Source organism: Trachymyrmex septentrionalis, unplaced genomic scaffold, assembly GCF_001594115.1.
Source record: "Trachymyrmex septentrionalis isolate Tsep2-gDNA-1 unplaced genomic scaffold, Tsep1.0 scaffold15, whole genome shotgun sequence".
In the NCBI taxonomy this organism is placed as follows: domain Eukaryota; kingdom Metazoa; phylum Arthropoda; class Insecta; order Hymenoptera; family Formicidae; genus Trachymyrmex; species Trachymyrmex septentrionalis.
Genome location: NW_017304653.1, coordinates 215,268 through 229,075, shown reverse-complemented (window position 1 = coordinate 229,075; position 13,808 = coordinate 215,268). Strand labels below are relative to the sequence as shown.

The 13,808-nt window shown below is 41.3% G+C and overlaps 1 protein-coding gene across 2 annotated transcripts in view; it reads left to right on the top strand.

Moving 5' to 3' along the window:
- Positions 1-13,808, top strand: part of LOC108745834 (epithelial discoidin domain-containing receptor 1-like) — a 158,999-nt gene that overhangs the window by 69,920 nt on the left and 75,271 nt on the right. For both annotated transcript variants that reach the window (XM_018482224.1, XM_018482223.1), the window contains exons 2-3: positions 5,436-5,617; positions 10,806-10,911. In XM_018482224.1, the coding sequence (XP_018337726.1) occupies positions 5,515-5,617; positions 10,806-10,911 (209 nt within the window). In that variant the 5' untranslated portion in view covers positions 5,436-5,514. The remainder of the gene's footprint in view (positions 1-5,435; positions 5,618-10,805; positions 10,912-13,808) is intronic.

Sequence of the window (13,808 nt, the reverse complement as noted above, 5' to 3'; positions counted from 1 at the left end):
AAATATAATATATACATATTTATATATATTTTATAAACATCGATAATAGTAACTATTATCTTAAACACAATATTCCTAAAATATATTATACGTTAACATATATGTTATTCATTGTATTCATAAACGGTTGGGATATCATCTCGGATGCAGCCAGAATATCTCACGGTCTCTTTAGTCTGGCTGCGATCAGTAAAATCCTCCTTTCGTCAGCATTGTTACGGAAAATCAGCGCGCATTTTTCACAAGTCGTCGGACAATAGGAAGGGAATGCCGGAGCATCCGACGCTGCCTTCCATTGTGATTTTTCCGTTTCTTTCGCGAAACTCCGTCCATTTGTTCGCGGCAGATCGAAGTTTGCGGTTGTTTCGCACGGCCACCCGCGCCCGAAATGCTACAGGTATCGCGTTCTGATAAATGGAAAGTCGACCGGCCACTACATACAGCGTAATAAATCCGAACGTCGCGTGATAGACGATCCTCGAATAAAGCCCTCTATAATTCCGGGTTATCTTATCTGCGACGTCTGTCGATACAGTGAACGGTGAACACTCAGAAAGGTTTCTTCTATTTCAGTTTCTCTCAATGAGTAACTGAATTCAGTAAAACAGAAGAATAGAAGCAAATTGAATGTCTCGTACGAACAATTTTTAATCCCCGTCTTGTACAGTCAGCTGAATAAAAAAAAAAAAAGAAGTATATCGTTATATCGTTTTGTACACAGAAATATGACAATGTATAATTTTTTTCATTTGTAAAAGTCACGTTAAAGTCAAAGCTGTAGAAGAATTTATTAATATGAATGATTAAGTAAAATTCAATCGTATAACGCAGGAAAATGCTTCTATAAGGAAAATACAAAATGCACGCCGCTCATGTTTGCAGATTCTGTTGCTTCTGCTCGTCGAGCTAAGGATACGCGAAATCCTAACTAGAATGGATCTGAGTCATCGAAGCGTGCCTTCGAACGCGACACGAGGATCATGGTTGAGATCAATCCGTAAATTCGCTCGCGTCCTCTACCGCGTTTTGCTCCTCGCGTAATACGCTATCTTCTCGGATTTACAATTTTCATACCTGGCGGATGCCTCAGAATAAAAATGATGTAAACATTCACGTGGAATCTTGCAGGCAAATCTATGTAATCTTTGTAAGAGATTGACTTTTTTATGATTTTACTTTGAATATAAACCACCAGTGTAAAAATACACCTTTAAGAGTGGATCTCAGAATTACCTATTGTAATCGTTGTAATTTTACGTGTAATTTTTTTTACAGTTTGTATTCACAATTCTATTGGCTAATAATATTCATCGTTAATAATACTACTGCACTATTATATACTACTAATGTATAATGAACGTGAAATATGTGCTGTTAATGAATAAAAAAAATTACGAAATAAAATTGATATTTTCGGCTGGATTCACAAAGAGTCTAGCAGGACCTCATTACAACCTTTCGATTCATCTGGCTCGACAAAGGAGTCTCCCGTGAGCTAACAGTCTCTCAGAATCCGTAAACAGCGGCGGCATTTTTTCGATGACAAAATCGAGAGGAGATGCACGTCGTTCCTGTGTTTTCACGAGCGTGTCCGACTCGCCCACGCTTTACAAACGACCGCACTCAAAAACCAATCTTCTCTCTCTCTCTCTCTCTCTTTCTCTCTCTCTCTCTCTCCCCCCAAGACTTTACAGATAATTAACTGACATTAACGTTCCATTCGTCGGGCGTGGTTATGTTCGCGGTTAGCTCGTATTTCTCTACGACAGTCGGTGCATACATGTTTTTACGACTGATAAGGATCGCTTTTCCACCGAGACATCCCGCTTCGCGTACCTGTATCCCAGCCCTGTCCTGGACAACGACTTCGCCGACAGAGCGGATTACTAAATTCATTGGCTTCGTTTTGTACAGAGGACTTCGCCTCCACGTCGTCGACATGGTTTCTCTTTGGCTTCCACGCAATTAGGGTCAACTCAACGATTTGTCGGGAGCGATTTCTTTCAGAGAGCTCGCGACAGGAAAAAGGCAAACCATATCTCGTGAAATTCGTAGTTATTAGTTAATAGTAGTGCATTCTAACTTCTATTACGTGTCATGCAGATGATACTTCCTTACGTGTCAATTAAATAACATGTTATTCGATATAAATTACGGAATAAATTACGCCGATCTGAGACACCGCGATATTATCCTTCGAATAAAAACATATTTTGCAACAAATTCATAAATAATATTGAATTAATTATAGAATTATAATAGAAGCTGTCAAACATTTACGAGAGGCTGTTCGGAGCTGCATATTGGAAATGAAATTAATAACTACTTAGCAATACGAGACAATCCCGTTACAATGTTTCGCGTTTCTACCAGCATTAGAAATAAATTAAATGATATTATAAATAACATAGATTAAATCGAATCGAGGATAGGTACACTGTTAAATATCAGAGTAGCAAGTAATCTAAGCTCTTGAATTAAATATCATCATTAAATATATTCTGTTATTTTTAACTTCCATGTATTGTATATCAAAATGTAAAGTTATTTCTGTGATTACTTTCAAGGTAAAAACAACGCCCATATTAACGTATGCACGTATAGTAATAATAAACTAAATTTGAGTCAAAAATACATTATCTTGAGTCAGATTGTTTAACCTCGTTGTTTCAATTAACGTTTAAACTAACGACATACCGAGTAGGAGTAGTGGCGACGATTAAAGAATAACTCAAATTGGATGCATAATTCAGGGTGAATTTAAGTGTTAATAGTGAGGATCGCGTCGTGTGTGGCACGCGTTTGCGCGATTGGAAATCCGTAAGTGCAATGCCGTCAATAAAATATGCATATACACTCGTAGCCCTCGCGTAGGTGCCGCGCTACATCCCACGTGGCGTACTCTACACGGACGTCTCGCGTGTATTAATCTGCATAAACTCATTCCTATGCAAACGAAGAGATTCGACGTTGAACTAGGATATCACGCGAAGCCTCCGTGGCTTACATCGCGGCTTAAACGAGCTCCTATACGCGCGCACGCGTGCGGACGCATGCCGTCCGCGTGCAACAAACCACGGGGTGAGTGCATAAATATATATATATAGACGCACCCCCGGGTACGTGTGCGTGAGTATCGTAAACGGTACCGATCGTAAACGGAATCTCCTTCGTCGCGTCGACGGCATAATAATTGCGAAATCTCTCGTTTTCCCCGTGGTAGACGACGCTGGCCGGCCATCGAAAAGGACTACGACGACGAGAAAATGGCACCTGCCTGAAACGATCGCGCGATAATCTGTCCCCCTCGCGTAGTCCGCGAGATGAAAAGAAAACAATCGATGAATAATTTTGTGGCCGCCAGAGTACTTATCGCGTCCAGAGGAATTGATTTCGACGGAGCGCATCGCGAGCGTTAAGTCCCTCATGAATACAATCAGGAGATAAAGCTTTTATGGCGACTCGATGTATAAACGATACCCGTTTTCCGATAATTTCTAATTTAACACTTAGTGCTTAGGGAGATTAAATGTTTATGCGAGAAACAGTGGAGTGTTTCGCCATTTTACTACGTTCCCGACGTTTTACTAATCAGCGGGTCTTAGTGTATATTCTTACGCTTAATTAAATGTTGCGGCAATAATTATGCTCGTTGAGAAACTCGCTCTATCATTTGCTTAATCCTTCTGCTACTGCAGTTTCTTTTGCCAATTACGTTAGGAAAAAGAAAAATATTCTCCCGTCATATTTCAACTCAAATAATCCCCATCGTGTGTATTATTAATTTCGGATATAAATTTTCATGAAGTAGCGAAGAAAAAAAAAAGATGTTTACTCGCAAACTGAAGTATAAAATCACATAATTTAATTATCCATTAATAAGAAAAGATTGATTTCTGCGCGGAAAGAAAAATACTCGAAACTCGTGGCTCGTTTACCTCATAAATATTCCATCGTACGATTGCGGAAAATATGAGTTATAGTAATTATTGATATAATCATCACCGATACAGTGCTTGGAGGCCGCAAGCATAATGTATCGTTGCTACTTTGGAGTCGAATAAGACCTGCAATGAGTACGACGATCACGCAGCTGTGAAGGACTTTGCAAGCGAATGCTCTTACCGGTTCGTCTTACAACGAGAGAGATAGAGAGAGAGAGAGAGAGAGAGAGAGAAATGACGACACGACGCGCGCCGTAGGACAGATTTTGCACCGTCTCGCGGCTATAAGCTGCGGTATATATGTTTAATGCGGAACACGCGAGGCCTACGACCGAGCGACTTCTTACTACCGTTCTCTCGCACATTACTTATTCACCGTCGGCGTAATTACCAACGGATACTCCATCAAACTCGAGACACCTTTCTCACAGGTATCGAGAGAGAGAGAGAGAGAGAGAGAGAGAGAGAGAGAGAGAGAGGGGGGGGTGCAACCAAGTTACACTGGTGCACATGTCTGACGTGTATCGGAGCTTGCGCAAAATGGGAGTAACGCATTATCGGCTGATAGGCTCGTAAGCCAATAACGAGCTGTTACCGCGCTACTCTCGAGCTACTTCCTCGTTGCTTTCCGAGTTCCGACCTCTGCTCACAAAATAAACTTGGTTAGATCGCGAATCGACGCGAGTTAAAAATTACCGACTACGATCGAGACATCTTTTACGTAAAACTAACGCGTCGCAATTCTCGTCCTGTGTTCCTTCCTGGAAAATACATGACGTGGAAGTCGCAGGAAGTTTAGCTCCGCCCTTAGATCGTACAGGAAGGAAATGGTTCCACGTGCAGCGAATAATCGACAGAAAATTGAACAAGGATTACAGACTTAGATCTACATGAGGACACAACGTCATTCGTGCATTATTCTCTGCAGAATTTTGAAGTTCAAAAATTATTGAGCTAAATAAACTCGACTGTTACGAAATTCAATAGATTATTTGATAATATGATACGTGAAACTATTTTATATAACAATTATATAAATAAGATAGCATATGGTAGAACTTTTAATAGAATAGATGAACTTTACGTAATAGATTTCTTTTAAATAAAAATACCTTTCAAATGTTTCTCTTATTCGCCACAGCTACGGTTATCAAATAATACAGGGTGGGGCAAAAGTCCCGCTACCATTTTGATTGCGCGCCATCTTGGTTATGTGACGTATAGCTCAGTTTAGCTTTAACCGTTGTGTTGTGTAGACGTCAAAATTTTATATGGTAGCGGAACTTTTGCCCCACCCTGTACATGAAATCAGTTTCACATTTCAATGTAGCATTCAAGATGACACTATCGTGCGATAATTACGCGCGTCGTTTCTCCGCCAAGGTGAACTTGTTCTTCGGGAGCAGTGAACGAAACGACTCGCTTTGTCGATCCAACTCGACTATCGTCAAGCATGACATAATGATTGCGTTCTTTTTTTTTTTGTTTCAGGTTGACGAGGCAGAAATGGCACGGCGGGAGTCTCGGTGAGGAAAGGGCGAGGGTAAAGCCCTCGCAGGAAAAGGGAGCTATGGTGAAAAGCTTGGGTTTCCTCGCCAGAAGGGCGCCACCTGCTGTCCACCTTTTCGTCGTTTTGCTCGCGCTCGCCCCCGCTTACCACGGCGTGGACCTCTGTAAGTAGTTTCCTAAGCTCTAATCCGCAGGCCTTATAGTACCCGTCGTCGTGCGTCTCGTCGTGAAACTTCGTTCGACTATAGTTCCTTGGTTTGGAGTCGCGCGCAGGTTGTTTCGTTTATAAGTTATTAACGACGCGGAGGTAGCGCAACCCCAGAACTTACGCCGCCGCAGTCGACGAACTTTCGATCCAGGATCGGCTTTGACCCTGGTCATTAGATATCTTGTGTACCTATCTCCAAGACACTGCGTCTTATCATTCGAATATCGTGTGCGTTTATATTTAGCGATACCTCGGAGGCTTTCGAGTGGGTGAAACCTGACTCTGAACATTATATCGCCGGCAACAAATATAATATATTGTCTGTCGATAAATGTAAATGAACAACGAACTGACGCAAAGATTTTGAAATACAATGAAAGATTAATATATTAGAAATATTCTTAAATCCCATTTACTTTTTAATGTATACTGATCAATGAAATTTCAATTCTTTGTAACTGAAAAGATTATTTATGTTAATGAGATTTAAGTTTGTAATAACTAAAAAATCAAGTGTGTTGAAATTTAATACTTAAATCTTAATTAACCGTAATTGTGTGTGTGTGTGTGTGTGTGTGTGAAATAACTACTACTATAATAATATACACAGTATTAAAAATATCATGAAATTTAATGTTACTTTCAAGTTACACAAGTTAAATTTAATTTTATGACATTACATTGAATTTAATGCCCACGTTCGTTACATTTGAGAAACCTGTAACTTAGATTTATTTCGCTCATTACTTTTCAATTGTACATTTTTTTACATTTCATTAACACGTTTATTAATTTTTCGGTCACAAATCTCTTACATTTCATTAACTCGTAAATTAATTTTTGTGAAATTATATTCATTAAATTTAATGCACATTTAACGTTCATTACATTTAAGACTGTTGTAACTTAATTTTCAATTAAATCATACATTACTTTTCAGTTATCTACTTCTTCCACAAACTTTCGTTGCATATATTGTTTAAAATTAATTACGAAATTTCTAGTGTAGATACCGTTATCTTATTTGAAACATAACTATTCATATTTTTTATAAAAAAAATCACAATCAAAAATTGATATTTGTTTAACAACTTCAATCAGCGTTATCAGAATTTTAATGAATAATAAATCTACATAACTAGTTGGAATATATCTGCTTTAATAAAAAAAAAAAGAATAGTCTTATTAAAAAATCAATGAGAATCACATAGGAAAATCCCACTTTCAAGATCGCGCGGAGTATTCCATTTTATCGTATTAATAATAAGTAATCGCTCTCTTCCAAAGCTTCCCTGTTCGCGAGAAGCAGCTTAATAGAAATAGATTTCCGGACGTAGGAGAGAAAAATCGCATCGTAGCCGTGATAATGGAAAGCTTAATAATTGCGCCCTCACGAAACCCTTCCAAACTGTATCCTTAGCGATTTCCTTCCTTTCCCCGTAATTTATCTTAGCGCCAATAGCCGGAAAATAATCGATGGTGTTTTTCTCGAATGAAGACCCGTTAAAGATGGACCACTTTTACTGGACATCCTCCAAAGATGAAATCATGCGAAGCGTCTTGCACGTCAGAAGATTAACGGAGGGAGATTGGTATCTCGAAAGAGTCACGAGGGTGTCGTGTTTATTCACCCCTATTCACGATCGATTTACGATCAAGTGTGATATCTCACAGTGATTCGTTAGACCGGACGCGCCGACAAAGGAAACGGATTCTACCGGTCGAACTTTCTATCGGGAACGGGCAGTCGTGAGAATTCCGGCGAGGGTGCACGATACGCGCGATATATATCAGCTGGACCTTCATTAATAATAATAGTGAGATTCGCTCACCATGTTGGCCAGCCAAAGGATCTCGATCGAGCATTCCCTCCCTTTGTTTGGCACGACTTTCCTACCATTGATTCAAATCGCCCTCTCGCACTGCCCCCGCTGAATTCGTAGACATATATTAGCGACAGAATCGCGATGTATCGGGCCGACCTTCATTAATAATAATACCAAGTTCACCATCGCGTCGGTGAACGACCCACCGCGACGATCTTCGTGTTCTTCGCTTGGACCGCGAGACGCGACTTTTCCACTAACGATGTCGGCGCACTTCGCGGAATCTGAAGACATATATCAGCGTTGGACATATCAGAAGAACCTTCATTAATAATACAGCACAACCAGACCACGCGAGTGGACCCGCGCCGATCGCAGTTTCCTCCCTTTGTCGACTCGACTCTCTCGCCGTTGATTCTAATCGGCCAGCGCAGAGGAAGTCGAACATACATATATTAGAGCACCGGAATCGCGATATGACGAGGAGAGCCCTGTTAGTTAATAACGGCGATTAATCCGATCGGCCATTTTGCCGATTCCCAACGCGACAAGCGTCGCGTTTGTAGGCGTGCAATTTTCCATTTGTCGATTACGATCGAAATCGTGGCGTTACATTAGCTACGCGTCGTACCCCGATGAATATTCCTCCAATATCGTTTCCGACCATCTCTCTCTCTCTCTCTCTCTCTCTCTCTCTCTCTCTCTCTCTCTCTCTCCGCGGTTTGCAAATAACAGAGCTCGCCCGAGTTATTCTAGTTATAAACTCATGAGGAGAGACCGATCGATCCGATAGTACATCATAGAAATGCGTGTCGCACAAATTGCGAGCATTATATTCTTAAACCGCGGCGTCGGCCAATTCGCGCTTTACAGAGATTCCATTTCGACAATAAAATACGTTGGATTAAAACGTAAGACCAAAATACACATTTCACAACGGGCGACGCCGCGCCGGCCGGGCGCAGAATTACGAGGCGGGGTGGTATCGTCGGAAGAACCCTGCAAACTTTCACCGGTATTAATGGCCACCTACATGCTCGTTCTGTTCGTTGGCTTAGCGCGGATTCCTTCCGTTACACTCCCCGGTACGAAGCTGCGTCTCCTCCCTCACGCCCCGGCCGACGATCCCTTCGAACGCCCAGCTATATTCGCGCTGCCTCTGCACTCGATATCCGGGCATTAGGCATTATTATCGTTGCCGGCTACCGCGTACCCGTTACGTTGTACGACCCCCCCTGCTCGGGCTACTTCAAATTTTAGCAATTTCCGTATCGCGTAATGGGCATCGTTACTTGGACGTGTAAACCGTAATCGATGCCGCGTTGCATCATGCATACACGAGACATGCTCTGCAAGCAGCATAGCGGACGTTCGAGTTGTCGTATCCGGAATAGTTACGCCATACAATATGCGCTCCTTTGTTGAATTACAAGAACCCGGTATACACCGTACACGTGTCTACGAATTTATCTAGCTTTGACTTTGTACACGCGACGAAGCATCCGGTCCGCGGTCGAAGTGAACGACCGATATGCTCGGTGGCCGGATAATCGCGGCTCCGTCTCGCGTTCTCGAGATAAATGGCCGATAAGGCGTGGGCGGTTAATGGTGCCTTAAAAACAAGAAATGCGAAATGTCGCGGTTCCTTACTGTCGTCCCTAATGATACCGCCGCGACGCGGACGGCACGAATACGTACATGCATCATACTTTGTATAAACTTTACTGCACAACCGGACGACCGGCCGTAACGCCTCTTGAAAATGCGTGCGCCGGAGAGGTCGGAGTAATGTATGCAAAGTAGACGGTATCGTTTGTTCGATGGCCCTTAACCCTGTCATTGGTGCTCGTGGAGACGAAGACGCGAGGCTAGCCGATCCTGCGCACGGGAGAGGATTCCTTTCAGATATTAAATCTCCGGAAGATAAAGCGTTTTATGATCCTCATTAGCGTGCAGTCACGACGATGAGACAGAGCCTGTAAAGTCGAATGACGACCACGCCTAAAAACGCCACAAGTTTTTTATAACCACCTCGAATATACAATCCACAATATGGAAAGTACATGGTTTTGCCAAAGTATCTAAAAATTTAGCTAGATATACAGATCTGAAAATAATTTTGTCTGCACCATAAAAATAACTATGGCTAGGACGTTTAAATTGGTTGCTAGAACATTAAAACTTTTTACAGTCTTATTTACAGTCTTATATCAATATTTAAGCGTTCTATAAAATTATTTTCATTCAGTTTAACACTATTTTCAGATCTGTATGTAGCTAAATTATTTTATTTATCACACATCTCCTTGAAATACGTTTACGTACTAGCTATTGATTGTTGCGATAAATATTGTACCTCGATGGAGACATTTTTTGCAATAAAATTATTCGCAGATTTAAGATTCTCATTATAACATCTGATCATTAATATTCTTATAAAGATGTTTCTTAGCATCAAAAATTATTAAATTGCTTGTCATTTGAATAGAATAAAATGAGGTAATTTGGATAGTTTGATAGAAACTTTGAATTGTATAAAAGATTGAGATCGCATAGTCTATTTAATTAAACATACAAAACTATTGATGGAATAGTTGTTTTGTATGTTCCAAATTCGGCGCGCAATTTGCAGAATCAAATATGTACATATATAAATTCATAGAGCATTAAAAGATTCACTTTAACTATGAATATAGAAATTCTCTTATTTAAATAGATTTATTTATTCTCACCGGTCCAAATTCGTATATCACATTATCAATTATTTTAGATACTCCATCAAAACTATTCTTTCCTCTCTATGTAAAAATCGTAACATTGTCGCAATTCACGCTGTTTCTCAGCTTTGCACCGTCGACGTCATTTTTCGTCGCTGTCCCCGAGGATGCAATACGCGATCGACATTATACACAGCGGTACAATAAATATATTCCGCTCGAGTTATCTCGCGTACGCGAAAGATATCTCGTTCCCAGCGCCGACGATGCAGACGACGCAGCGGTACTCGCAAGGCAGCTGTTCATCTATGAAACAATTAGATCGGACCAGAAGATACGAGAACGTTGAGACGGCCCTCCTTTCTACCTACCCCGTTCGCAGGTACTCGCCCTCGAACCGTAACTTCCACTGTCCGCAGCACGACAGGCAGCCCGTACACCGAGAACGTAAACCGGGTATCGCGTGGATCCATCTCGGTTAGCTGGTTATTTAGCCGTTTATGATCCGGCCGTGATGCACGCCGACGTGGCTATAGGATAGGCGCATATAAATTCAAAGCTCGCTTTAACCTCACGGCGACGCCACGTTCGTTTGTTGCAGCCCAATGCATCGCACCGCTCGGCATGGAGTCCGGGACGATCCCGGACACGGATATCAACGCCAGTTCCAGCTTCGACACCGGAAACGTCGGACCCCACCTGGCACGGTAAGCGACAGTTTTTCATTCGGATAGTCTGCCGAACCGCCATCGATCACTCGTATCTACCGGCGCCTTCTGTTACGCTCTGATCCACCCGCGACCGGCATAACGCCGCGTCGATATCGCGGGACACGCGCAAAAATCCATCCCAACCGCGTCTTTCGCCAACAGTCTTCCCCTACGTAAACTGAGCTTCAATCGGAATATTCATAAAGACGATAGAAAATCGGTTTTGTCGCGTTGTTTTTATTCATAATGTAAAGATATATAAGCTTTTTATTCCTGTTTTTTATTCCTTAGACTGTATTAGAACTCTCTTTTCTTGCTTTCGCCAAGTAACCAAAAATATATAATATCTACTCGTATATATATTTATTTCACTTTAAATTCCAAAAGTGTATAATACACGGAGAGAATTTTCTCTCAGAGTTTACCCTGAAAATATGATAGTCGTGGGACAACATTGTATTTCGAAGAATTTTCATGTAAACCTCTCTCATTTTATTATTAATAAAACTGCAATAAAGTATAAAATAAATTTGATTAATTTTACTGAAGTGCATGTTAAAAATCTTTAAAATATTGTATTGTATCACAACTACTATATTTTCAGGATAAATTTTAAAAGAAAATTCTCTCCGGTGTATTATACACTTTTGGAATTTAAAGTGAAATAAATATATACAGATATATTTTTGGCGAAAGTTAACCATAGAAAACAGACCTATTGTATTTCATTGAGTATAATGGCACACAGTTGAATATAATTTTAGAGTGAATTTCTTATTGGTGATAAATTTTTAATAGCGGCTGTAAGAGGTAAATGTACCAATTAATGAACAGTTAACGACCCAATTATTGGATAAAACTATAAAAATTTTTTTAATTAACCTTTTAATGACATGTACAACTCGGAATAAATTCATTTATAAATTTAATAAGAATTTATTTAGATTCGTATGATTAAAAGCTTAAGATTTAAAATTTTTATCATTTCGTCCAATAATTGAGTCATTCACTAACAGTACACTTCCTTATATTGACTTATTTATATTTTCAGCTAATTTTTTATTGATCATCGCCTAAGCCTTCACAGGAATGAAAGACGTGGTCATGGCTTTTATTGTCAAGATATAACGAGTGCCGGGTCTATTTTTAGAGAATTTTTTGAAGAAAAATAGAGACTCTGTGTCTAAACAAAATAAATATTTTTTGCCTTTTGTGCTAATTGTGACGCCTTCGCTTTGCGCGCGCGCGTGATTACTGAAGGGAACGCCCAGCTGTTCGTTAATATGTAAAATCCGGAATATCAGGTTTGTAAGGTCTATGGCGAAAGACGTTATTACGCGCAAACAAAGAGAACAACGCGGTTGCGAACGTAATTATTTCTAATCTAACAGGCGTAGCTTTAACCCCATTTATGCGCGCAGGCCAGGTAACAGAGATTAGTCGACATCTCTTATCGTCAAGCCGCGTAAAAAAAAAAAAAAAAAATCAGCACCGGCAACGGGTGGGCGCGCGAGAAAGCTTATGAAGTCTAATTATAAATTAACGCCTATCCTCCGCGAGAATAAATTCACGGTGCAACAACATATAATTAAGTAATCCGCGTATCTTTCCGATAGCTATCGTTTCTCGTTTGGCACTTGCTCTCGTGCGGAATGAATATTTATAAAGCTATTAAATTGATCGTTCTCCCTGAGCGCCAGTTTATTCCTCGGTTTAAAAACGAATTTATTTTTAATTGCGGCTGACGAAAATTATTCAACATGAATTTACGGCCGATCGGGGATTTACATACTGCCGTGCGTTCTGTTCTGCGTTAATAATTTCTACATCATTATTCGATGCGTCCCTTGACCGTGCTGTTTGCGCTTGTAATTATTTACGACAACGACAACGTTACCAACCGCCGAAAAACTTAAAAACCTCCGTTAAATATCCCAACAAGTTAATGTTCCAGTATGAGTTTAATTACGAGTACACGTTTAACGTCATTTTTTTGCTTATAGTTAATAAACGATGAAGCACGACGGTAGAATTAATTTCATTCTCCAAATTAATTTCCACCTACATTGCCCTCTACATTTTGCCTACTGTTTCGCCACATTCGTAACCCTCCTCCTACCTCACAAACATTTGCAAAATGACTATGGCGCAAAACAGAGAGCCTTCAGCGGACATGCCTCGCAGGAGCCTCCCGTTCTCTAATGCAATTATCACAAAAGGACCTTTGACGTATCATACTTGAAGTAAAAAGAATATTACACCTGGCCAGTGGTAAAAGGGTTGGTCATATAACGCCTCTGGTAGCCGCTGGTGCAACGCATGAATACGAGATGCAACTGGCAGAGTACGTGCGCCAACTACCTTCTCACCCTCTCGACCTCGCTCTCTACCTTTCTCTCTCTCTCTCTCTCTCTCTCTCTCTCTCTCTCACCTCCCCCCCCCTCCTTCTCACTCTCGCGCTCTCGCGTTTAGATATTAATGCGTGGGGCCCGGTATTCGCTAGCGGTTTGCTGTGCAGCGGCGGTTTATACGAATATTCCATCCCACGGGACGTATCCCAGCCGAGCAGACCGCGGTTGTAGAACCGAACGGGTGCGCGCGGCACCAAGCCGGGGTGTATATAGTATACACGGAGCGTTGGTCGACGGCCCCGCGGGCTCTCCGATATTAATACATTCCATTACCGCAGACAATGACCGGCTGAATGGGCCTCCGAGTCTTGATGAGCTCCGCTGTGCCCCCGCAGCATCGCGCGCGCCGCAGATCCTCCCGGCCGCGCACGTCACCATCTAATTTAATACAGGCCGGCCTCGGGCGCGCGAGGTGCTGCGGACGCTTACAACAGCGGTGAGCGCTCCTTTGTGCTGCTTGAGAAAAAAAAAAGAAAAAGAGAG